The 26,987-nt window shown below is 47.3% G+C and overlaps 1 protein-coding gene across 1 annotated transcript in view; it reads left to right on the top strand.

Moving 5' to 3' along the window:
• Positions 1-2,623: 2,623 nt before the first annotated feature.
• The window catches only part of CLPTM1 (CLPTM1 regulator of GABA type A receptor forward trafficking), a 29,500-nt gene continuing 5,136 nt past the window's right edge, over positions 2,624-26,987 (top strand). Inside the window, exons 1-11 of the mRNA XM_032228332.1 lie at positions 2,624-2,730; positions 11,551-11,669; positions 15,863-15,986; positions 16,601-16,759; positions 17,428-17,545; positions 18,713-18,798; positions 21,831-21,951; positions 23,065-23,309; positions 25,055-25,148; positions 25,370-25,560; positions 26,844-26,939. Coding sequence (XP_032084223.1) covers positions 2,671-2,730; positions 11,551-11,669; positions 15,863-15,986; positions 16,601-16,759; positions 17,428-17,545; positions 18,713-18,798; positions 21,831-21,951; positions 23,065-23,309; positions 25,055-25,148; positions 25,370-25,560; positions 26,844-26,939 — 1,413 coding nt within the window. The 5' untranslated portion in view covers positions 2,624-2,670. The remainder of the gene's footprint in view (positions 2,731-11,550; positions 11,670-15,862; positions 15,987-16,600; positions 16,760-17,427; positions 17,546-18,712; positions 18,799-21,830; positions 21,952-23,064; positions 23,310-25,054; positions 25,149-25,369; positions 25,561-26,843; positions 26,940-26,987) is intronic.

Raw genomic sequence — 26,987 nt, 5'->3', positions numbered from 1 at the left:
GTAGAATAGAAAGTAGAGTAATTAGAGTAGAGAGTGGGAAGGAGAGGAGAAGAGAATGTAGGATAGAATAGAATTCTTTATTGGCCAAGGTGTGATTGGACACCCTAGGAATGTGCCCAATCACACTTAATGATAGCCATAAGGTACCTGGGAATGCGATTTTTCCCTTCCAGAAAGCTGGATCAAAAAGCTCGAGGCTTTTATTTTCGGTTTTGCCTTCTTGGGAAGGAAGCGCCTTTTCCAGTTAATGCGAATTTGTTTCCAGGCCTCAGGTTATTTGGCAAGTATCCCATGTGGATGGATCAAGCAAGGTTAACAGGGAATCCTACGGCAGCGGGGGGAAAAACCAACGCAATCCTAAATTTCATTAACAAGAGGGATGTAATCAAGATCAAGCGAAGTACTAATGCCACTATAAAGCCATAGTAAGGCCACACCTAGAGTACTGCATCCAGTTTTGCTCACCACACTATAAAAAGTGTGCTAGAAAAGATACAGAGAATAGCAACCAGGATGATTAGGGGACTGGAGGCTAAAACATACAATGAACGGTTGCAGGAACTGGGCCTGGCTAGTCTAGTGAAGAGAAGGACCAGGGGAGACACGATAGCAGCCTTCCAGTATTTGAGGGGCTGCCCCAGAGAGGAAGAGGGGGGTCAAGCCATTTTCCAAAGCACCTGAAGGCCAGAAAAGGAATAATGGATGGGAACTGAAGAAGGAGAGATTCAACCTAGAACAGGGATGGGTTTCAAAAAAATTTGGAACCTACTCTGTGGGTGTGGCCTCCTTTGTGGGAGTGGCTTGCCGGCCATGTGACCTGGTGGGAGTGGCTTGCGGGCCATGTGTTTTCTTTCTCTCCCTCTCTCTCTCTCCCTCCCTTTCCCTCCCTCCCTCTCTTTCCTTCCTTTTGTCTCTCTGTCCCTTTTTTCTTTCATCTCTCTCTCACTCTCACTCTTTTTCTTCTTTCTTTCTTTCTTTCTTTCTTTCTTTCTTTCTCTTTCTCTCTCTCTCTGTGTCTGTCTGTCTGTCTGTCTGTCTGTGTGTATATGTGGCAGTGGTGGGTTTCAAAATTTTTTGGAACCTCTTCTGTAGGTGTGGCCTGCTTTCCGGGTCCACTGGTGGAACCTCTTCTAACCGGCTCGGTAGATTTGACGAACCGGTTCTACCGAATAGGTGCGAACTGGTAGGAACCCACCTCTGACCTAGAAATAAGGAGAAATTTTCTGACCGTGAGAGCAATCAACTGGCTTTTGACTAACATGCCAGGCTCACACTTTCAGTGGGTACCGGATGCAAGGTCGAAAGTTACCAGATCCAGGTTGCAGATGTCTGGATGACCCCCTAGATCAGTGTTTCTCAACCTTGGCCACTTGAAGATGTCCGGACTTCAACTCCCAGAATTCCCCAGCCAGCATTCGCTGGCTGGGGAATTCTGGGAGTTGAAGTCCGGACATCTTCAAGTGGCCAAGGTTGAGAAACACTGCCCTAGATAACAACATTGAACATACAGAAAACTAATAAAGGAGAATATTTGTGGCTCAGGGTTGATCTGAGGGGTCCTTTTTCCTGCTCTCTAAACTTCTTTTTCTGCAGCAGAGGTTTCATTACCCAAACTACACAACACCCTCAGTGCTAGGACTGTTACCTAGTTTGGTAATTAAAGGTCTGCAGGAAAACAACCAATCGAGGTGGCGCAGTGGTTAAATGCAGCACTGCAGGCTACTTCAGCTGAGTGCAGTTCGGCTGTTCAAATCTCACCGGCTCAGGGTTGACTCAGCCTTCCATCCTTCCGAGGTGGGTAAAATGAGGACCCGGATTGTTGTTGGGGGCAATATGCTGACTCTGTAAACCGCTTAGAGAGGGCTGAAAGCCCCATGAAGCGGTATATAAGTCTAACTGCTATTGCTAATCTCAGCACCAAGGACCCTATAGTCTTCCTCCTCTTTCTCTTCCTCCTCCATGCTGCAAACTCCATTCCCTTCTTGAACTGATGATGTTACCTAGCTGGGTAGTGAAACGTCTGCAGGAAAACAACCAATCTCAAGTACCAAGGACCCCAGTCCTTTTCTTCTTCTTCCTCCTCCTCCTCTTCTCCTTCTTCTCCACAAACCCTATTCCCTTCTAGCACTGATGATATTACCTAGTTGGGTCTTGAAATGTCTGCAGGAAAACAAATAAGCTCAGAGAGCACCAAAGACTCTATAGTCCTCCTCCTCCCCCCCCCCTGCAAATCCCACTCCCTTGATTCCCTGATGATGTTATCTAGCTGGGTATCGAGACGTCTGCAGGAAAACCAGACAGCACCAAGCACCCCTCCCATAGAAAACTCTTGGCTCTCAACTGGAGTTGAGTCTCAGATCCCTCGGGAAACCTTCGGACCGCCCCCTAAAAGCGGGGAAGAGGCCACCGACCTTCCTTCGCCTTCCTTCAGCCGCCAAGATCCCAGGCAGGCAGGCAGACAGTCATCCATCGATCAATACGGTAATAGTCTGCGCCGCTCCTCTCGCCATTACGGTACCAGAGTCCTGCAAACGAGCCCCGCCTCCAGGAGGTGAGCGAGGGTGGGGGGAGGCGAGGCCACGTGACGGGCAAAAAAAAGGGGGGGAAGAACGGGAGTTGGGAAAGAGAGGCAACTCTCGCGAGAATTCCACCAGGCAACGGCGCAGCAAGATGGCGGCGCCGGAGACGGAGGTGGTAGCGGCCGCAGGGCCGGGAGCCGGCTTCGGACAGGTAACCCCCGGCTGGGCGCTTCTGCCTTTCCCCCCTTCTTTTAGGGTATCCAACCCAGGCGGCCTCCTTTCCTCATGGTGCGATAGTCCCGGCCTTCACCTTCCACTCGCCCGCCCCCCCCGGGGTACTTTCCTTTCCCCCCCGCCCCTCCCTTCCCTGGGATCACGTGACGGCCTCCATTAGCCCCCCCCCACGACACCCCCCCCCCTCATTCAGCAACCCGGCTTTTTATAAGTCTTTACAACCTTTACAAGGTTCCCTAGAAACCCACCCCCCCCTGGCCTCTGCTAGACGCCCCTCCGGAAGAAGGGGGGGCTGGGACTACAACTCCCAGAATCCCCGGCCCAGGCGGCCGTTGCCCATGCTTACTGGGGGCTTCTGGGAACGGTAGTCCCAAGGTCTCCAGAAAGGGAGGGGGCAGGTTATAGAGACAAGAATTCATTTTCAGACGTCTTGATTTTGGGGGAGGGGCAGCCTTTTGGGGACCCCCCCCTCCCCAATTTTAAACCTATTTGGCTAAACACTCAGCCAGGAAAATGGAGGTGTGTATGTGTGTGTGTGGGGTGGGCAGTGAAATAAAACAGACTTTATTAGGGGGACAGGTATCCTAGCTACCTGGATCGGGTGGAATTGTCTGGATCCGAAGGATTTCATCTGTTTCGGTCGTCCCTTCCAAGGGATTTGGTGCTGTAAAAGTAGTCCTCTACTTGCAACGGTTCAAAGTCACAAGGGCCCTGGGGGGGGAAAGAGTGACTTATGACCGTTTTTTTCACACTTAATGACCGTCGCAGCATCCCCACCACAGTCACGGGATTTGCATTCGGATGCTTGACAACTGGCTCACATTTACGACAGGTCCCCGGGGTCGTGCGATCCCCTCTTGTGACATCCTCACAAGCAAAGAGAATGGGGAAAACCAGATTCACTTAACAACCCTGTGGCTAATTTACTTAACTGCAGGGATTCGCTGGACAACGGTGGCAAGAAAAGCCGTCCAGTGGGACAAACTCACTTAGCAAGTGTTTCTCTTAGCAACATAAAATTGGGGGTCATAACTTGAGGACTACCTGTATATGGATTTATTGGTTACAGGTAATCACTAATCTAATTTTTCTTTTATGCCACTCTGCTTTCTGGCCAATTGAATTGAATTGAATTGAATTTTATTATTTGTATGCCGCCCTTCTCCGGGAGGGACTCAGGGTGGCGAACAACTCAAAAGGGGAAAAGGGGAACATAGAATACAAATAATTAAAATAAGCAAGAATCACGCAACCACATAAGTCGAGAGGGGAGGGGAACTCATCAACCCCAGGCCTGCCGGCAAAGCCAGATTTTGATGGCTTTCCGTAAGGCCTGGAGAGAGGTGAGGGTCCGAATCCCTGCGGGGAGTTCATTCCAGAGGGCCGGAGCTGCCACAGAGAAGGCCCTCCTCCGGGTAGTAGCCAGGTGGCATTGGCTGGTGGACGGAACCCGGAGGAGGCCAACCCTGTGAGATCTGACGGGTCTTTGGGAGGTAATTGGCAGCAGGCGGTCTCTCAAGTACCCAGGTCCAATACCATGAAGGGCTTTATAAGTGACGACTAGCACCTTGAAGCGTATCCGGAGACCATTCGGTAACCAGTGCAGCTCGCGGAGGATAGGGGTAACGTGGGTGTACCGAGGTGCACCCACGATTGCTCGCGCGGCTGCATTCTGGACGAGCTGGAGTCACTTAGCAAGTGTTTCTCTTAGCAACATAAAATTGGGGGTCATAACTTGAGGACTACCTGTATATGGATTTATTGGTTACAGGTAATCACTAATCTAATTTTTGTTTTATCCCATTCTGCTTTCTGGCCAATCCAATAGAGAGAAACATCCCAGAACAGTAAAATAATCAACGATAAAATAATCCAACAGTAAAAATACCAAGCAAATGCAGAAATGCAGAAACCTGGCAACCACCAAGAATTTAGAAGGGAGCTTGAGTCCTGTCACTGTTTCAATTTCATTTTCGCAATGGCCACGGAGGAAATAGGATGATTCACAAATTGTTGGGCTAAGGGCTATTTATGGAACTGAATGGTCAATTTGGACAACCATGAATCATGGCCTCCTATTTCATCAGCTATAAAGTCAAGGGCCGCCTTCCTAATACTCTCCATTCTGGATTGTCAGCTTCCTTTTTCTCAATCCGAGGTTTAATCAATGGCTTCTGCTCTCCCCCCCCCCCCCCGCCACCTCTTCAATTCATGAAGACAGAACTGTGTCCTGTCATTTTTCTATTTGCTCCACAGCTTTCATAGTTATGGACCGGTATCTCAGGAGTTTCTGACCTTGGAATCTTGAAGACTTGTGGACTTCAAATCCCAGAATTCCCCAGCCATCCTCTTTTAAGATGGGTGGACTTCCAACTCCCAGAATTCCCCAGCCATCCTCTTTTAAGATGGGTGGACTTCCAACTCCCAGAATTCCCCAGCCATCCTCTTTTAAGATGGGTGGACTTCCAACTCCCAGAATTCCTCAGCCATCATCTTTTAAGATGATGGGCTTCAACTTCCCCAACCATCATCTCTTAAAATGGGTGGACTTCCAACTCCCAGAGTTCCCCAGCTATCATCGGGCTGGGGAATTCTGGGAGTTGAAGTCCACATATCTTCAAGCTGCCAAGGTTGGAGACCCCTGCTGTAACTTCCTCCCATCTTTCTCTTCCCAGGTGAATCCTTAAAGCATTTATCTCTCAGTAGTACCACCATGGCCATCAACATTTAGCCAGGATTAATTGCTACTACTCTCCTGTCACCAGGAGAGAAAAAAATACTACTGGTGTTTGTTTGTTTTAACATCTCCTTTCGAACTACAGGTTTTTTTACTTATCTTTCTTTCCTCTCTTTTGGGAAATTGACTTTCGGCTTCCCTGCTAGGTACAGCCCCCCCCTCCCTTTTCCAGGCAAAAATCCTTCCGCTTTCTTCCTTTTCCAGCATATTTTGGTTTGTAGTAGCCTCCATGGGAGGATACTTGTTGCCAAGATTCCTGCCCTGGTTGAACTATCACCTGCAACCTGGTTTAGATGACAGAAACCAGCCTCTTTCCCTCTTGTCACGTGATTTCTAAAAAGGTGGCAAGCATCCTGCTCCCCAATTAGACTTATTCTATTATTATTTTTAAAATTAATCCAGCTTTCTGAACTGGTGAACCAGAAACAAAATGCTGTTTTCTCTTTGTAAATGCTCATTGTTGTCAACAGCAGCCATTCTTGAGCTGTGTACCAGGGGATGCTAGTATGTAGTAATTGACCAAAATGGCTAATAAATAGCCACTATTAAACAAAAACACCCATTCAAAGAGGGCATTGTTTGCCCTGAGAGGCCTGGTTCAATCCTCTTGTCTTTCCTCCCCACCGCAACCCCTCCCCGCTGGCCCCTTTTCTGGAGAGGCTACTTCTAGTCTATCGCCAGGGTGGCGCAGTGGTTAAATGCAGCACTGCAGGCTACTTCAGCTGACTGCAGTTCTGCAGTTCGGCTGTTCAAATCTCACCGGCTCAGGGTTGACTCAGCCTTCCATCCTTCTGAGGTGGGTAAAATGAGGACCCAGATTGTTGTTGGGGGCAATATGCTGACTCTGTAAACCGCTTAGAGAGGGCTGAAAGCCCTATGAAGCGGTATATAAGTCTAACTGCTATTGCTATCTCAACAGTTGAGAATCAGGGCCTGGTACAGTGGTAAAGTCCCTGCCTGAGTTATTTCTCCAGGCTCGCCTCTCCAAAATGAAATATTTCAGTCGAACAGCTCTCACACATTCAGGCAGCCCTCCTCTTAACAGTGGAAAATTACTACTATTTTTTTTTTTTTTTTGTTATTCTCCAGAAAAGCCATTGATTCAGAGGGCGGAGGTATATCCTGGATCTCTCTCTCTCTTTTTATTAATATTTAGTCAACAGGGCTCGGAATGCTGCTGGTTGCCAACTGCTTCAAACAGGATGAATGCAAGGAATTACCTTCTGCACCTTTTGCTGGGAAACTGCTCTTTAATTCTGATTGCCCGCCCTCCGTATATATCTTTACAATGGGCCTCGGGATTCCCCTGGAGCATTTATTACCTGGATGCTTTCATCTACTTCTCCTTTATTCTCCTTATCACTTTCTCTGCTTTCATTTAATCTTCTCAGGTTGCAGTCTGCCTCTGCCTCTCTTCTATTTTCAGGTGTGAAAGATAATCGTACCTTGAAAGTCAATCCTGGCCTTTGCATAAGATCGAGTAGTTTTAATAACTATTCAGTCTAGATCCAGAGTCTTAATTTCCCCTCTGTTAATTGGGGTGAAACGTAAGATTTGAGAAAGGGTTTGGAATCCTCACCTGGTGAATGTTGACCTTCACCATATTCCAAAGATAAATTCAAATACTTCTGTTTTTCAGTTAATTTTATTGATTTAGTGTGCTCTTAGTGTTGATTAAGAGCATAAACTGTGAATCTGGAAGATAATCTGTAAAATGGGATTAACATTGGAAAGTTTCCTATAGCTATAAACAAGTCATATAATTTAGGTAGGTGTTGTGCAAATAGTATCATTCAGCATTTGAAAAAATAATGCTTTATTTGATTCCCAAATCAAATAAATGGTAATAAAATTAAGTCCCAAAATAAATCCTAATACAATTGTAGCTATGTAAAAAGACACCATTTAAACCTACTAAATTCCAGACCAATCTAATACTTTTTAGGGGAAGATTTCCAGTCTAGCAAATTAGCTAGCCCTTCAACAGTAAAAAGGCAAATTTAAGACCCCAATTACTTAGTTAATTGAAAATCTGATCTTCACATTTAGAAGTGAGTTGCTTATAAATGGTTATGTGTGGATAATTGCAGTGAGATATATGGTCACCCTTTACTGAAAATGTTCCCTAAAGGTTTGTGTGTATATAAAACATTGAAAATTCCTTATGGGTGTAATTTTATTGCCGTTGTTGCATAACTTCGTGATAAGTTTAGTCACTGATTAAAAAAATACAGGTCAAAGGTGGGATTAATTGGACAACTTTCCCCGTTGGAGGTTAGTATATAGTAGTAGAATTGAGGCTTGTTTAATGTTTGCAAATAAAGTCAGAGCCAAAAGTCGTATTTAGGAGGAGAGGAAAGATCTCACCAAACTGGTTAGCTGGGAAGGCAAGGCCCAATGAGAGTCATCGGCAAAAGTGGTGTGAGGTTCACAAAGGAATAACACCCCCAATTTCACACCAGCGTACAGGAGATCAAGTGGGTTGATTATCCAGTGAGAAAACCTCTCTTGCCGTGCATAATGTTTTTTGTCTCTGCTTTGGCCTTACGTTATCATGAACATCAGACAATGCATCTAAACAACTTAACAGAAGCTTCTTCAGCTGTCTGTGCTTGGAGTGAAAAGCAAATTTGCCATCCTATGAACCTCAAAAGTATCGTCAGAGCAATAATGAAATAATGGATCAGCATTTCACTTGCTGAATACAGGTAGTCCTCGGTTTACGGCCACAGCTGAGCCCCAAATTCCTGTGGCTAAGTGAGTCATTTGTTAAACGAGCTTTGTCCCATTTTAGGACCTTTCTTCCAACCGTTGTTAAGTGAATCACTGCAGTTGATTAGACAGTGGTTAAGTGGATCTGGCTTCCCCATTAACTTTGCTTGTCAGAAGGTCACAAAAGCGGAATCACGTGACCCCTCCCGGAACACGACAAACTGTCATAAAAATGAGTCAGTTTCCAAGTGTCCTAATTTTGATCATGTGTCCATGGGAAGCTGCAACCATCCTAAGTGTGGAAAACGGTCATAAGTCACTTGTTTTTTGAGTGCCGTTGTAACCGTGAATGGTCACTAAACACACTTGTAAGTTGAAAAGTACCTGTACTACATCTGCTTAAGTATGCCCTCAATCCAATGGGATAATGTAGGATGCTTGCCTTTTTCTCTTCCATTTGAAAATGGCTATGAGGTCATTCTTTATTTTGGGGTGGGGGACAGATAATTTCTGTGGCTTCTTTTTAACTTAAAAAAGAAAGCGTATGTATGGTTTATGGTTTATGGTTTTATTATTTATAGGCCGCCCTTTTCCCTGAGGGGACTCAGGGCGGCTTACAATATATAGGGAGGGGAGTACAAGACAGTAAGACATAAACAACACATAAGTAAAAATAGTACACCACATTCATCATTCGGGTGGGGACGGATTACGATCTTTATCCCCAGGCCTGGCGGGATAGCCAGGTCTTGAGGGCTGTGCGGAAGGTCTGGAGGGTGGTGAGGGTACGAATCTCCACGGGGAGACCGTTCCAAAGGGTCGGAGCTACTACTGAAAAGGCTCTCCTCCGTGTAGTTGCCAGTCGACACTGACTGGCGGATGGAACTCGGAGGAGGCCTAATCTGTGCGATCTAATAGGTCGCAAGGAGGTAATTGGCAGGAGGCGGTCTCTCAAGTACCCAGATCCACTACCATGAAGGGCTTTATGGGTGGTAAGTAGCACCTTGAAGCGCACCCGGAGATCAACAGGTAGCCAGCGCAGCTCGCGGAGGATAGGTGTTATGTGGGCGAACCGAGGTGCACCCACAATCACTCGCGCGGCCGCATTCTGGACTAGCTGAAGTCGCCGGGTGCTCTTCAAGGGCAGCCCCATTTAGAGCACGTTGCAGTATTCCAGTCTAGAGGTCACAAGGGCCCGAGTGACTGTTGTGAGGGCCTCCCGGTATGTAGGAAGAAGGGAAGGTTTACTACAGACATCCAGGCCTTGAAAGAAGAATGGCTGCCAACCTGCCTTCCGTTGAGTACCTGTTCACTGCACAAGTCAAAAAGAGGGCTGGGAAAATATCTACAGACCGCTCACATCCTGGACATAAATTGTTTCAACTCCTTCCATCAAAATGAGGCTATAGGGCAATGCACATCAGAACAGCTAGACACAAGGACAGTTTATTCCCCAAATGCCAGAGGTGGGTTCCTACCAGTTCGCACCAGTTCGGTAGAACCGGTTCGTCAAATCTACTGAACCATTTAGAAGAGGTTCCACCAGTGGACCCAGAAAGCAGGCCACACCTACAGAAGAGGTTCCAAAATTTTTTGAAACCCACCACTCACACACACACACACACACACACACACACACAGAGGCTCACATAGAGAAAGAGAAAGAGAAAGGAAGAAAGAAACAAAGAGAAAAAGAAAAAAGAAAAAGTGAGAGAGATGAAAGAAAAAAAGGAAAAAGGGACAGAGAGACAAAAGGAAGGAGAGAGAGAGAGAAAGAAAGAAAGAAAAAGAAAGAAAGAAAGAAAGAAAGAAAGAAAGAAAGAAAGAAAGAAAGAAAAAGAAAGAAAGAAAACACATGGCCGGCAAGCCACTCCCACCCAGTCACATGGCCGGCAAGCCACTCCCACAAAGGAAGCCACACCCACAGAGTAGGTTCGAACATTTTTTGAAACCCACCACTGCCAAACGCCATCCCTCCGCTAAACAACTATTTCCCTCAACAGTCAAATAATTTACTAAGTCTGGGTTACTGTTATTCTTCTCTTCCTTCCTCGTACCTATCTCTTCTCACTTACGATTATAACCATGTTGCTTGTTTCTTTCCCATTTATATTGTTTTTATTTGTTTCCTAGTATGATTTGATAGCTTATCAGTAACCTTGACTATCGCTAAGTGTTGTATCTTGGATGGGAAGCAAAAGGCCTTCAAAGAAAAACCAGAAAATCCAGTTGCATCTTGAAAAAGCACCTCTGGGACAGAATTTAGGCGTGACTCGCCTAACAACCACTTTGCTTAGCAATAGAAATTCTGGTCTATAAGTCAAGGACTACATAGTTCAGGGGTAGTCAACCTTTTTATACCTACCGCCCACTTTTGTATCCCTGTTAGTAGTAAAATTTTCTAACCGCCCATCGGTTCCACAGTAATGGTGATTTATAAAGTAGGGAAGTCAATTAAATTAAAAAGAGGAAAGTGCTTCAGTATCGGACAAAACTCCTACCGCCCACCATGAAAGCTGGAACGCCCACAAGTGGGTGGTAGGGACAGGTTGACCACCACTGACCTAGATAAACTCCATGGTCCCTAACCTCTGGCGACTCTTGCTGTAGACTGTAGTATTAAAGTCCAGGGATAAGGTTGGGGAAAGGCCTCCCTGAATCTTGAGCCGAGGTGGCGCAGTGGTTAAATGCAGCACTGCAGGCTACTTCAGCTGACTGCAGTTCTGCAGTTCAGCTGTTCAAATCTCACCGGCTCAGGGTTGACTCAGCCTTCCATCCTTCCGAGGTGGGTAAAATGAGGACCCAGATTGTTGTTGGGGGCAATACGCTGACTCTGCAAACCGCTTATGAAGCGGTATATAAGTCTAACTGCTATTGCTATCTGAAACCAGCCCAGAATCTTCCCCCGAATAAGTTTGGAAGTTTATTGGCATTTGTATGCCGCCGACTCCCTAGGGACTCTGGGTGGCTTACAGACAAAACAAGGGAATATAGAAAAATTAAAATAGAAATACAATAGTTTAAAATTACGCAACATACATACTACTTAAAATGGGGCTGGATGCTAATCAACAGCCCCAGGCCTGCCGGAACAGCCAGGTCTTAGTAGCTTTACGGAAGGCCGGAAGAGTAGTGAGGGTCCGGATCTCTACGGGGAGATCGTTCCATCGGGCCGGGGCAGCAACAGAGAAGGCCCTCCCCCGGGGATTCGCCAACCGACATTGACCGGTCTTTGGGAGGTAAATGGCAGGAGGCGGTCTCTCAGGTAGACAAGGTAAGGAATCCCATTTCTCGTGTGGCTTTTGGTGATACCCGTCTTCTCTGTTTCCTTTTGCCCTGCTTCTAAAGGAAGTGACCAGCAATGGCACCGCAGGGGGCGGCGAAGGGGTCATGGAGACTCAACAGCCGAACCAGCCCCAGCAGCAAGCTCCGAACGCCTGGCAGATCATCAAAGGAGTCTTATTCAGGTAAAAAAAAAAAATCTGTCCCCTCCTGGATCCTTTGCCTTTGTCTTCACGTTGTGCGTTATGTGGGATACAAGGCTGAGCCAGTTAACGCCAGCGTTGGTCTTGGGCAGAGGTGGGTTCCTACCAGTTCGCACCTATTCAGTAGAACCGGTTCGTCAAATCTACCAAACCAGTTAGAAGAGGTTCCACCAGTGGACCTGGAAAGCAGGCCACACCTACAGAAGAGGTTCCAAGATTTTTTGAAACCCACCACTGGTCCTTGGAGATGATTATTCTACACTATCATACTCATATTTATAAAACTCAGTGCCTCTGTGGAAGGTAAGGATGACTACTGCGTTTGTGGTGCAATCAGAGCATTGCAAGTATTGAAGTTGTTTTAACGCAAACCAAAGATGCCTTTTAAAAAACAAGTTTACATCCTATTCTTATGCCTGCCAGTGCTGTGTGTGAGGTAATTTAAGGTGGTTCTGACAAGTGTCGTCGGCATCTTCATATCCGGTCACATGGGTGGCAAGCCACTCCTATCCAGTCACATGGGCGGCAAGCCACTCCCACAAAGGAGGCCACACCCACAGAGTAGGTTCGAACAATTTTTGAAACCCACCACTGGTCTCGGAGTGGGTTTGATTGAAATCATGTCGACTGAAATCACGATCTAAAATCACGATTGAAACCCCTAGTTAAAAAGCCTTGCTTGAAACCGACTCGGTTTAAATCGAAATTTTGAAAGAGCAGCTGTCATCTCCGTCCCGCAGGGGCTCCCCCTCTGTTGACTCACCGACAGTCCCGTTCACTCTAACGGGACGGCTGGTGATGCGGCAGGAACACAGCAAGGTGAGGGACATGGCAGGCAGGAGGTGAGCAGAGGCCCCCCGACAGGCACCGCCATGATGGATCTGAAATGACAGGTGCTTCTTTGAATGTGAGGACTCGTTCTTGCTGGTAGAGCCGAGGTGGCGCAGTGGTTAGGGTGCAGTACTGCAGGCCACTTCAGCTGACTGCTATCTGCAGTTCAGCGGTTCAAATCTCACCGGCTCAAGGTTGACTCAGCCTTCCATCCTTCCGAGGTGGGTGAAATGAGGACCCAGACTGTGGGGGCGATATGCTGACTCTGTAAACCGCTTAGAGAGGGCTGAAAGCCCTATGAAGCGGTATATAAGTCTAACTGCTATTGCTATTGCTAGTTAAAAATCTTTAATATGATTATTTGCAAGCAAACACAAAAGGTGTTTCCTCTTTAGCTTGCAAAGCTTGGATTCATTCAATTGTTGTTAGTTGCAAAGTTGTGTCCGACCCATTGCGACCCAGTGGACCATGTTCCTCCAGGTCTTCCTGTCCCTTTTTGTGACCGCCTGACAAGCAGACTCAATAGGGAAAGCCAGGTCCACTTAATGATCGTGTCACTAACTTAACAACTGCAGGGATTGACTTAACAACTGTGGCGAGAGAGGTTGTCAAATGGGGCAAAAGTCACATATAATCAATGTTTAGCTTAGCGAACAGAAATGTTGGGCTCGGTTGCGGTCGCAGGTCGAGGACTACCTGTATAAGTAGGAGCCAATCCATTCTAGGACACTGGAACCTTTGAAAATCAAGGTGACCCAGTGGGAAATACTTCCAAAGCCTTTATTAAAATCATTACTACTTCAAATGGCATTCTTGAGCAACCTCAGCAATATGCTTTGCCCCCCCCCCCCAGGTTGCCAGCCGCGCATTAAACATGCAAATGAGGAAGCTGTTGCATGTTTCAATCCATAAGTGCAAATCAAATTGGAACCGTGCCAGGCTCTGAAGTGTTCTTCCCCCTGTTATGGACCAAGGCTGCCCTAAGGTTTCTTCCCAATTCGTGAGTTTGCAAAGAAGGCTGCAATTTGGCAGGGCTTCCTTTCTCATCGCTTAAATGGATCCACGGATCGCTTTAAAATTCAAATAATAATTCATCTCGCACGCAATTGAAAATTGTCCAAAAATGTTATGGCCCACTTTTAAGCAGGGAGGAATAGAGGACATCGTAGAATAGAAGATATATGTTCTGACCGAGGCTTCCCAAGAGCCTGAACCAGATTCCTTGTCCCGACAAAACCCCCTTTTATTAGTTACTGTGAATTCTGCTCTTTCACATCCAGCAAAGTCTTTCGAGGGAGGATTTACAGTCACAGACCTTATCTGACTTGGAGAGTTGCCAGGCCGATCTCTGCAAAACTTGGCAAGGAGTCTCGGAGAGTCACGAACCAATGAAGCGAACTAATGGTCTCCTGCAAACTCCACTCCCCTTTTGCTCCTCTTTTATTTCCTCTGGGAGGGGCCATTCATTGTCCACCTGTGGCCTTACTCCCAAGTCAACCTCTGTTCTTTAGCTCTTTCCTTTGTCTGGCAACTCTGTGCATGCGCACACTGGGAACAGGCTCCAGCTGCTCTTCTGCCTCACTGATGTCTGCCTCTGAAGGCAGCTGATAACTGTCAGACGTCCCTGTCCCCCTCTCTGCCTCCAACACAGAGCCCTCATCCCAGCCTTCCCCAGACTCCAGGACTGGCCCAGGTTCCTCCCCAACCTCCTCACTGTCCGAATCTGCTGCCAGCTCTGTTGTGCAGGCCACAGCAATATATTCAGGCAGTCCTCGACTTATGACTGCAATTGAACCCACAATTTCTGTTGTTCAGGGAGACATTGGTTCAGAGAGTTTTGCCTCGTTTTATGACTTTTCTTGCCATAGTTGTTAAGCGAAGAAACCAAGGTACCGTTATGATTCAACAGATGGCCCAAGCCGGTTTTCAGGTTTCACTGGTGACTCACGAAGCATCAGAAACTGATACACAACTTTGTGGCTTTGTCTTTCCAGTTTGTGGATTATCTTCAACCCCAATTTTAAACATGGGAGGTTATTAATGCAACGAACCACAAAGGGTAACAAGCACTTTCAGTTTTGGGATGGTATCTCCCCTTCTGTCGTCTCTGCGGATATTGCCGCAGATGTCCTCAGCCAGAAATGATGGAGAATCCGAGAAGAAGATAGATTTTAATATAGATTAGACTCGGGGATGAAGCTCCCATTGCAAGGGGATAGGTAGAAACATTCATTTATCTCACCTTTATTTGTACAGGCAAGGCGGCAGAAATACCCATCACACCTTCCTCTTCTTATTTTTCCCATAACAACAACCTGCGAGGTGGGGAGGCTGGGAGGGAGGGAGTGGCCCAAAGTCACCCAGTCCAATTTCGTGCCTAAGGGCAGGACTAAAATTCCTTGTCTCCTATTGATTGACTCAAAGTCACCCAGATGGCTTTCATGCCTGAGGTGGGACTAGAACTCCCAGTCTCCTGGTGGCTGGCCCCAAATCCTCTAGCTGGCTTTCATGCCTAAAGTGAGACTAGAACTCACCATCTCCTGGTCATTGGCCCAAAGTCACCCAGCAGTCTTTCATGCCTGAGGTGGGACTAGAACTCCCAGTCTCCTGGTGGTTGGTCCCAAATCTTCTAGCTGGCTTTCATGCCTAAAGTGAGACTAAAACTCACCATCTCCTGGTCATTGGCCCAAAGTCACCCAGCAGTCTTTCATGCCTGAGGTGGGACTAGAACTCCCAGTCTCCTAGTGGCTGGCCCCAAATCCTCTAGCTGGCTTTCATGCCTAAAGTGAGACTAGAACTCACCATCTCCTGGTCATTGGCCCAAAGTCACCCAGCAGTCTTTCATGCCTAAGAACGGACTAGAACTCACAGCCTCCCATTTTTGAGCCTGGTACCTTAACCACCAGACCCCATTGACTTTGCTTGTCAGAAGGTCACAAAAGGTGGATCACACAACTCCTGGGACATTGCAACCGTCATAAATACGAGTCATTTGCCAAGCGTTTCAAATTTTGACCCCATGACCTGGGGATGCTGCAACGGTTGTAAGTGTGGGGAAACAGTCATAAGTCGCTTTTTTCAGTGCCGTTGTAACTTTGAATGGTCACTAAACAAACTGTCGTAAGTCTCTGGAGATTGCCCATAATTAGATCCTCGAGTTGAGAATAATAAAAACGTTGCCCAACCAGGTTTAAGATGGTTGATGAAAGGTTTATCTTCTGAGGACCTCTTTGTCCAATCTCAATGGCTCTGAAGTTTTCCCCGTGTGGCCACTGCCTCTCGATGGAAAAGTTGGTTTAAAAACGTGTAAATGTCCAATTTTTATTTTTCCCCTCGTCCTCCAGAATCTTTATTATCTGGGCCATCAGTAGCTGGTTTCGTCGTGGGCCATCCACCCAGGATCCATCCACCCCCGGCGGGGCACCCAGGGCACCAAGCCGTAATCTCTTCCCTAAGGACACTTTAATGGTAAGGATAGCCGAATCCCGATTCTGGGTTTTCTAAGGGTTTAAAGTCGGACTTTGACTGTTTGGTGGAGAAGGGGAGCTATAGGCTCCTTCTCTGGCTCCAGGACTGAAATTCTCCAATTCAGAATTTGTCCCAAAGAGAAATTAAGTTCTGGCAATCAGTCTCTCTGAGGCACAAAACGCAATGACCAAAATCTTCAGAAATACGAACTGTTGTCTCCTACAACCACCACTCCCCTTCTGTTTATTCCCAAAGCCAGACAGGGGCCATTCAGCCTCCACGTGTGCCTTGCTTCCCGAGTCGACTCCAGGCCCTCAGTTGTTCTCCTCTCCTAACAGTTCTGCGTATACGCGCCTCTGGACCAGGCCCCAGCTGTTCTTCCTCCCCACTTATCTCAGCTTCCGAAGGCAGCTGCCTCTCCAGTTCCTGGGAAATATCAGACGGCCCTGGCTCTGTCTCTGCTTCTGACGCTGAGCATCTATCAGAGCCTTACCCAGACTCCAGGACTGGCCCTTCCCCAACCTCCTCATCGTCTGAGACTGCCGTGGCCACTGACAGGCCACAACACCAACTCAAATGTCATGAATTATTCTTTTCTTTCCTTTCCCCGTTAGGATCTTCACGTCTTCATATCCGAACACGAGCACTTTACCGACTTCAACACAACGTCGGCATTGTTTTGGGAACAGCGAGACCTCGTCTACGGAGACTGGACAAGTGGAGAGAATGCGGACGGCTGCTACGAGCGTTACACCGAGTTGGAAATCCCGGAGGTGGGTGAATGGATGCCACGATGGACTGGCAGCTGGGTTTCTCTCTCTCTCTGCTCCAAACGCTCCGTGGAATCGTTTTTCATACCCCAAGGAAGCGTGTCCCAAAGCGGTTACCAAATGGGCGGGGTTTTTTAATGCGACAGGGGGGAATGATTGACTCTACGGGTGGCCCTCAACTTACAAACCACAATTGGACCCAGAATTTAGGTGGCTAAGTGAGAAATTTGTTAAGTGAATTTTGCCCCGTTTTATGACTTTTCTCACCACATTCGTTAAGTGAATCGCCACAGTTGGAAGAAAGTCCAGTTCCCTCCTATGGAGAAAAAAACAAACTCAAAACCCAGCATTTACACCTGGTGTTTAGCACCACCAGCCCGTAGCAAGTGATGGGTTTGCTTAACAACTGTGTCATTTCCTTAACGACCATTGTAAAAATAAGTTTGTAAAATCAAGTGGGTGAGTTCGACATAAAGCCTTGCGTTCTTCACGTGGTTGGGAAGAGGTCCTTCCAGCCTGTTTCAGGAACCAGGGATGGCTGATGGGCCTTTTCACAAGTTCTGTCTCTGCTTCTCCCCTTCACAGTTTTTGTTAGCGAACGGGTGAGTTCCCCCACCTACTGGAGGGAGGTGTAAGTTATGCTCACACAATAACTTCCTTCTGACTTCCAGAGCGTCCAACACAACGGTTCCATTTACATCCATGTGTACTTTACGAAAAGTGGGTTCCACCCTGATCCCAAACAGAAGAACCTCTACCGGCGCCTGGCCACGGTTCACACGTCTCGAAGTAAGCTTTCCTTCCAACCGTGGTCACCCAGCCAGCTTTCATGTGAAGCTGGAACTAGAACTCACCATCTCTTAGTGATTGGCCTAAAGTCCCCCAGCCGGCTTTCATACCTAAGGCAGGACTAGAGTCTCTTAGTGATTGGCCCAAAATCACCCGGCCAGCTTTCATACCTAAGGCGGGACTAGAACTCTCAGTCTCTTAGTGATTGGCCCAAAGTCACCCGCCGGCTTTCATACCTAAGGCGGGACTAGAACTCCCAGTCTCTTAGTGATTGGCCCAAAGTCACCCGGCCGGCTTTCATAGCTAAGGCAGGACTAGAACTCCCAGTCTCTTAGTGATTGACCCAAAGTCACCTGCCCAGCTTTCATACCTAAGGCAGGACTAGAACTCCCAGTCTCTTAGTGATTGACCCAAAGTCACCCGGCCAGCTTTCATACCTAAGGCAAGACTAGAACTCCCAAGTCTCTTAGTGATTGACCCAAAGTCACCCGGCCGGCTTTCATACCTAAGGCAAGACTAGAACTCCCAAGTCTCTTAGTGATTGACCCAAAGTCACCCGGCCAGCTTTGATACCTAAGGCGGGACTAGAACTCTCAGTCTCTTAGTGATTGGCCCAAAGTCACCCGGCTGGCTTTCATACCTAAGGCGGGACTAGAACTCCCAGTCTCTTAATGATTGACCCAAAGTCACCCGGCCAGTTTTCATACCTAAGCCGGGACTAGAACTCCCAAGTCTCTTAGTGATTGGCCCAAAGTCACCCAGATGGCTTTCATACCTAAAGCGGGACTAGAACTCCCAAGTCTCTTAGTGATTGACCCAAAGTCACCCGGCCAGCTTTCATACCTAAGGCGGGACTAGAACTCCCAAGTCTCTTAGTGATTGACCCAAAGTCACCTGGCCAGCTTCCATACCTAAGGCGGGACTAGAACTCCCAAGTCTCTTAGTGATTGACCCAAAGTCACCTGGCCAGCTTTCATACCTAAGGCGGGACTAGAACTCCCAAGTCTCTTAGTGATTGACCCAAAGTCACCTGGCCAGCTTCCATACCTAAGGCGGGACTAGAACTCGCCCTCTCCTGGTTTCTATCCTGGTGCTTTAACCACTATGCCAAAGTGATCAAACTCAGATTAAACTTCACCTTTTTTCCTGTTTTGTTTTTATTTGCAGTGATCAATAAGTACAAACGCAGACGCTTTCAGAAAACCAAGAACTTACTAACCGGGGAAACCGAAGCGGATCCCGAAATGATAAAAGTAATGTGACCTCTCTGATACTTTCTCCTCCTCTTGTTTCTCCTCCAAAGTCCCATTTTTTCCCCCATCACAGCTCTTCGGTCCTCAGCTTTACAGTCTCCAGCTGCTTGATGGAATTGGGCCTCTGCAAAAAAGGAGGGAACTATGATAGTTTAAAGGGTAGATCAGTGGATAAGATGCTGAGCTTGTCGATCAGAAAGGCCGGCAGTTCTGTGGTTCGAATCCCTAGTGCCGTGTAAACGGAGTGAGCTTCCGTGACTTGTCCCAGCTTCTGCCAACCTAGCAGTTTGAAAGCAGGTAAAAAATGCAAGTAGGAAAATAGGGACCCCCTTTGGTGGGGAGGTAACAGCGCTCCGTGTGCCTTCGCCGTTGAGTCATGCCGGCCACATGACCACGGAGACGTCTTCGGACAGCGCTGGCTCTTCGGCTTTGAAACAGATGAGCACTGCCCCCTAGAGTCGGGAATGACTAGCACATATGTGCGAGGGAAACCTTTACCCCTATGATAGTTTGCCTGCAGAATTCCTTTGCTCCTTGGAGGGATTTTCCCGCAATAAGAGCCACAACCTTTCCCTGCCTTCCTCTTTCTTTTGAGGAGTAGAATTCCAGAAACTCTCCTCATATTTTCCACACTGTAAGAGAGAACAGGGGGAAAGGAGTAGCCTAGTGCGATGGCCTAGGGGTGCATCTCTCGCCTCAAAATCAAGAGGCTGTGGGTTCGATCCTAGGTAGCGGCAGGTATTCCTCTATGTTCTCAACACAGAGAATATATCCACTGAACAAAACTCCGCATTGGCGACAGGAAGGGCATCTGGCCAGTAAAACATTTGCTAACTCCATTCAGTTGCCCAGACTCTTTACCCTCTTACTTAGGGATTATGGAGTCGTTAAAAGAAGATGGTGAAAAGAAGAGAACCGGGGAAGGTAGGAAGAAGCAAAATGGTTTGCATGGCCCTCTTCCCCTTTCGGTGTTTAATGAAATAAGAGTTTCATTTAAACTGTTAGACTGGGGGGGGGGGGGGGGGGGGGGGGGGACACCTGGCACTTTGCAAACTGTCTCCCTGGACAGTTTGTGGAAAAAGGCTTAGCCTTTTGGAAAGCTAAGGGAGCCCAGTACTGGCCCCCTTGGCAACTGTCCATCACTGGACACCAGAGACAAGTTTTTTTTAAAAAAAATTTAAATTTCAAAACAAATATACAAATCCTCCTCCTTTACATCCTATAGAAAGTGTATCAGCTGGTTACAAAAGGCTTTTGTGCATCTCTTCTACCGTCACCAAATATAATTCATATGAATTCAGATATCTTAACTCAAATATTTACTATATTAACATCATCATACCTCCACTTTTATTTGACTATAGTTGTTTAAATGTCCTTCGTCCTAAAATATACCAAGATTTAATACATAATCACATGCTGGCATTTCATTTACTTACATCCACTCGACCAATTAGATCCCACAGATTAGGCCTCCTCCGAGTTCCATCAGCCAGTCAATGTCGACTGGCAACCACGCGGAGGAGAGCCTTCTCTGTGGCAGCTCCAACCCTATGGAACGAACTCCCCGTGGAGATTCGTACCCTCACCACCCTCCAGACCTTCCGCATAGCCCTTAAATCCTGGCTGTCCCGACAGGCCTGGGGCTAAAGACCTTAACCCTGCCCGAATAGTATGAATGTTGTGCTTTTAACGATGTATTGTCTTATATGTAACTTGGTTTGTCCTCCCCTCCCCCTGAACTGTGAACCGCCCTGAGTCCCCCCAGGGAAAAGGGCGCATACAAATAAAGTATCTTATCTTATCTTATTTATAAAATCCTCCATTAACATTAAATCCTCATATCCTGTTTTAGCTAAACATCCATAATATTTAATACCAACATTTTCTAAATCCTCCATGTATATAATTTATTATCATTATCCTTTATTTATTTAACTATATCCTATATCATAACATTTCCCCCCTATTAGTTAAAACTTAACTGTGTCTAATTTTGTTTTTTTTTATTATTATTGTTATTAATAATCTTTATATATAGTCCAAAAATATTTCTAACCTTCCCTTCTCATATCCAATTATTACTTATCATAACAGCTCAAACATTGTATTCATTACTATCATTATCAATTTTTATTTGACTATATCTATTATCACTGGATTTAACTAAACCAGAGACGAGGCTTGATGGTGCTTATGAGATGTAAAAGAAGATGGGGAGGAAAACTGGCCATTTGGGGCTGCTTGGCAGAGCTCTGGATGTGTGAAAGCGAGACCGAGAGAGAAAACCTGGTATTCGGGTTACGCTTCGTGCAGACAGATGGAGTCACACCTGTGTACTTCACCTGGAAAAAGCACCAGGGCCTTTCCCACCGCAACTCTGGGAAACACCCTAGGCGGGACTGGCTGGGCCTGCGGTCAGATCTCTTGGGTTTTCTCTGGCAAGCTGGCATGGAATACAAGACAGTATAATAAGTGCAGTTCAGGACAAGAAAGAATAGGATATATAGAATAGAATATCAAAGAATTAGAATAGAATAGAAGGAGGATATTCTATTTCAGTACAATACAGAATAGGATATATAGAATAGAATATCAAAGAATTAGAATAGAATAGAATAGAATATAGAATAGAACAAAGAATAAAATAGAATATCAAAGAATTAGAATAGAATAGAAGGAGGATATTCTATTTCAGTACAATACAGAATAGGATATATAGAATAGAATATCAAAGAATTAGAATAGAATAGAATATAGAATAGAACAAAGAATAAAATAGAATATCGAAGAATTAGAATAGAATAGGAGGATATTCTATTTTCTATTCTATTCTACTCTACATTCTATTCTAATTATTCTATATTCTGTTCTATTCTTTTATTATATTCTCTATTCTATTCCTATTCCTGTCCTATTCTATTCTAATTCTTCGATATTCTATTTTGTTCTTTGTTCCATTCTATATTCTCTCTCTTTCCTACACCCGCCACCCGTAGAAACGTTACTCAGCCTTCCTGCTTTTCTTGCAGAGAGCTGAAGATTTCGGCCCCGTGGAGGTGATCTCGCACTGGCACCCCAACCTCACCATCAACATTGTGGATGACCACACCCCGTGGGTGAAGGGCAGCGTTCCTCCCCCCCTGGATCAATGTAAGGCTTCAAGATAATTCCGGACCTACGGAGTTGCTTCTGGTGGCAGGATATGCTGGCAAGTGGGGGGGGGGCTTCCCCTTCTCGGATGCTCTTGAATAACAGAATAATGGAGTTGGAAGGGACCTGGGAGGTCTTCCAGTCCAGGGGTCACCAACCTTTTGTACCTCAGAGGACCACTACATTCATAATTTTAAATCCTGTGGACTACTAATATGATCTGCCTAATGACTGGCTGGGTGGGCGTGGCTAGGTGGTCATGTGACTGAGTGCGCGTGGCCAACTCAATGCCACCCACGTCAAGGGCTGCCCCTCCCCTCCCAGCTATTCCTTTCCTGCCCGCCCGGGCTCCTTAGGGCCCCAACAGGAAGCAGTTGCTGGAGCTAAGCAGCCACCATGAGAAAGAGTTGGCAAAACAGCTCAGTTCAAATGAACAAGGAGGAGGCTCAGCAGAAGCACCTCACTGAGGACTAGGAGCATAGGCTTTCCAAGCAGAGGGAAGACCTGCGGGGGTGCAAGGCCAGGTACCGGCGCCTGGAGGCTCAGCGGGATGAGATGGTCAGCCAGTTCCAGGCCATGATAACAGTCCCACTGGAACGAGGCCCTCCGACTCTTCGCCACCAGCGGCTCTTCCCTCCAGCCTTCGCCCAAAGCCCCCCACCAGGAGGCTGAAGCGGACCCCAAGTCAGAATTTCTGCCCCCCTCCGACCCACTCAGAAAGACCCCGAAGGGGGAGACTCTCTGCAGCAACATAAACATTCATTGCACGTATCCGTCCTGGGGGCCGTAGTTTGAAGACCCCTGATTTAGTGCAATATAAAAAAATGCAAATAATTTTTCTGCGGATCCCCAAAATTTTCTCACGGACCCCCCAGTTGGGGACCCCTGTCATCTGATCCAACCCTCTGCTCAGGCAGGAAACCCTGTGCCATGCTAGAGAAGCCTCTTCTTAAAAGCTTCCCCTGATGGAGCCCCAGAGTGTCGGAAGGCAAGTCGTTCCGCTGGTTTCCTTCTCCCTGTCCAAAAAATTTCCCCTCAATTCCCCCCTGGTCTCCCTCCCGTCCTGGCGGCATCTGGATCCTGATGCGATGCCCTCGGCTTCTTTCTTTCCAGATGTGAAGTTCGACGCCGTGAGCGGTGACTACTACCCCATCCTTTACTTCAACGATTACTGGAACTTGCAAAAGGATTACTACCCCATTAACGAGACCGTGGAACGGCTGCCCTTCCGCCTCTCCTACTGCCCGCTTTCCCTCTGGCGGTGGCAGCTCTACGCGGCCCAGAACAGCAAATCCCCTTGGAATTTCCTCGGGGAGGACTTGTACGGACAGTCCGACGAGGAGCAGGATTCGGTCAAGGTGAGCGGTGGAGAAGACCAAGCCCCCCCACATACACCTGGGGAAACCCCAGGCTCTTGACTCCAAAAGTGCCTCGAGAATCCTTGCCTTGAAAAACTGAACATGGAGGTTTAAGACATACAAATACAGCTTTACAACTACTGCAATGCGCTCTACATGGGGCAGCCCTTGAAGAGCATTTGGAGACTTCAGCTCGTCCAGAATGCAGCCGTGCGAGCGATTGTGGGTGCACCTCGGTACACCCACGTTACACCTATCCTCCGCGAGCTGCACTGGTTACCGATTGGTCTCCGGATACGCTTCAAGGTGCTAGTCGTCACTTATAAAGCCCTTCATGGTATTGGACCTGGGTACTTGAGAGACCGCCTGCTGCCAATTACCTCCCAAAGACCCATTAGATCACACAGGGCAGGCCGCCTCCGGGTTCCGTCTACCAGCCAATGCCATCTGGCTACCACCCAGGGGAGGGCCTTCTCTGTGGCAGCTCCGGCCCTTTGGAACGAACTCCCCGCGGAGATTCGGACTCTCACCTCTCTCCAGGGCTTCCGAAAAGCCGTTAAAACCTGGCTGTGTCGGCAGGCTTGGGGTCGATGAGTTCCCTTCCCCTCTTGAAGCGTGTGGCTGTTGGTTATTTTAAATTCCCTGTACTTTTTGTTGTAGTTCTTGTGTTTCCCTTCCCCACCTTTGGGTTTGTGCGCCGCCCTGAGTCCCGCCGGGAATAGGGCGGCATATAAATAAAATGAACCTTGAACCTTGCACTTTAAACATACAACCCTCCCCCCCCCCCCATGGCAGTTATTCACAGCCCAACATTTTTTTCTTCCTCATTGTTTAGTCTCTAACCAGCATCTTCTTGTTACAAAGTTCAGGGATCTAATACAATACCCATGTTCACTTTTAGTTCCCATTGTTAACAGCTGCTATTTAACTTTCCCCGTTTTAAGTCCCTGCTGTTCTCTTTGTCGCCCAATTATATCATAGGTTCCAGCTAAGATAACGTTCCGTTTCTCCTTTGTCCCTCAGCCAAACCATCATTCTGTCCATTTCTGCACACTCATAAATCTTTTCAATTATGGCATCTTCCGATGGTATGGTAGTAGGTTTCCAACATTGCGCATAGGTTATTCTTGCGGCCACAGTTATATGTAGGCTCAAATGCCATATAGATTTACTCATGTTTTCTGGTTTTATGTTTAGTAAAAAAAAAAGTCTCGGGTTTCCATTCCATGCTTGCCCCGGTAACCTCTCTTAGCCCGTTTTGAATCCTTCTCCAGTATTTTGTGGCAGGCTGGGTGATTGGAGGCCAATCACCAGGAGACGATGAATTCTAGTTCTGCTCTAGGCATGAAAGCAGGCTGGGTGATTTGTGGCCAATCACCAGGAGACGGTGAATTCTAGTCTCAACTTAGGCATGAGTGACTTTGGACAATTCTTTCTCTCTCAGCCCAGCACACGGTTCTTCACAGGGTTGTGAGGAAAATAAGAAGAGGAAGATGCCTTGGATATATTCTCCCCCCCCCCCCCCCGACTTGTTTGTAAAAATAATACAGGCAAAACCCAAAAGAATAAATAAATCAAAAGTAGGACAGGGGATTGTCCTCCGGCCTGGGGATCCGGGTGCGAGTCTTGAGTCCATTTGATGCTCGTGCCTTGTTACTGATTTTTTTTTTGGGGGGGGGGGACAGGGGGTAGGTCTATGTTGTTCTTTCTCATGTTGGTTTATTTTTGGTTTATTTTCCTTCTAGGTGGCTTTGCTAGAAACGAACCCTTATTTGCTGGCTCTGACGATCGTCGTTTCCATTGTGCACAGCGTTTTTGAGTTCCTTGCTTTCAAGAACGGTAAGTTCTCGGCTTTGGCAAACTTGAAGAGGTGTGGACTAATAGGCCCCCCCCCCTCCATAATTCTCCAGCTGTGGAATTCTGGGAGTTGAAGTCCACAGGACTTAAAAGTCGCCACGGTTGAGAAAGACTGTTGTAGTCGAAAGGTCCCCCCTGTCTGCGGAGCAAAGGGTGTGTAGCGGGATCTCTTCCTTTTCCAAACTCACTTGTGTTCCTCTTAGATATCCAGTTCTGGAACAGCCGGCAGTCCCTGGAAGGGCTTTCGGTTCGATCGGTCTTCTTCGGGGTGTTCCAGTCCCTCGTGGTCCTCCTCTACATCCTGGACAACGAAACAAACTTCGTGGTGCAAGTCAGCGTCTTCTTCGGTCTCCTCATTGACCTCTGGAAGATCACAAAAGTGATGGATGTCCGGGTGAGTAGGGGACACATCACTATATCACTGCATCACAAGGGGAAGAATTGAGACAGTTTGGTTTAGTAGTTAAGGCACTAGGCTAGAAAGCAGGAGACCGTGAGTTCGACTCCTGCCTTAGGCCTGAAAGCCAGCTGTGTGACTTTAGGTCAGTCGCCAGGAGACCGGGAGTTCTAGTCCTGTCTTAGGCACAAAAGCCAGCTGGGCCAATCACCAAGAGATGGTGAGTTCTATTCCTGCCTTAAGCATGAAAGCTGGCTGGTTGACTTTAGGTCAATCACCAGGAGACTGGGAGTTCTAGTTCCATCTTAGGCACAGAAGCCAGCTGGGCCAATCACCAAGAGATGGTGACTTCTACTCCTGCCTTAAGCATGGAAGCTGGCTGGGTGACTTTAGGTCAGTCACCAGGAGACTGGGAGTTCTAGTCCTGTCTTAGGCACAGAAGCCAGATGAGCGAATCACCAGGCGATGGTGAGTTCTAATCCTGCCTTAAGCATGGAAGCTGGCTGGATGACTTTAGGTCAGTCACCAGGAGACTGGGAGTTCTAGTCCTGTCTTAGGCACAGAAGCCAGATGAGCGAATCACCAGGCGATGGTGAGTTCTAATCCTGCCTTAAGCATGGAAGCTGGCTGGATGACTTTAGGTCAGTCACCAGGAGACTGGGAGTTCTAGTCCTGTCTTAGGCACAGAGGTCAGCTGAGCCAATTACCAAGAGATGGTGAGTTCTAATCCTGCCTTAAGCATGGAAGCTGGCTGGGTGACTTTAGGTCAATCACCAGGAGACTGGGACTTCTAGTCCTGTCTTAGGCACAGAAGCCATCTGGGCGAATCACCAGACGGTGGTGAGTTCTAATCCTGCCTTAAGCATGAAAGCTGGCTGGGTGATTTGGGCTATATCAGCAGGTGAGAGTAAGTTCTAGTCCCACCTTAGACATGAAAGCCAGCCGGGTGACTTTGGGCTAGTCCCTCACTGTCAGTCCAACTCACCTCACAGGGTTGTTGTTATGGGGAAAACAGGAGTAGGAAGAAGTATTAGATGTGTTCACCACCTTGAGTTATTTGTATGACAGACTTTCCCAACTATCTCCTGGTTACAGTCCATCCTTTCCCAGCCCATCATGGGCATAGGATGATTGGGGATGATGGGAATTGTAGTCTCAGTGCACTCGGGAGGGGGCGGGGTGTATCTGGGAAGGGAATGCGGCTGTGCCACCAGTCCGATGTCTCAAAAATCTAACCTTTCATTCTCTTCCATCCCATTTTTTCTGATGCTGCCACACAGCTGGATCGCGAGAACAAAATTGCCGGGATTTTCCCACGCTTGACGTTCAAGGACAAATCGACGTACATTGAATCGTCGACCAAAATCTACGATGATGTAAGTTCAAGCTGTCACGGGTGTGAGCCCTTCCCAGGTATTCAGGAT

This window comes from Thamnophis elegans, chromosome 12 (assembly GCF_009769535.1).
Source record: "Thamnophis elegans isolate rThaEle1 chromosome 12, rThaEle1.pri, whole genome shotgun sequence".
Taxonomy (NCBI): Eukaryota; Metazoa; Chordata; class Lepidosauria; order Squamata; family Colubridae; genus Thamnophis; species Thamnophis elegans.
This window is presented reverse-complemented; position numbering and strand designations above follow the sequence as displayed.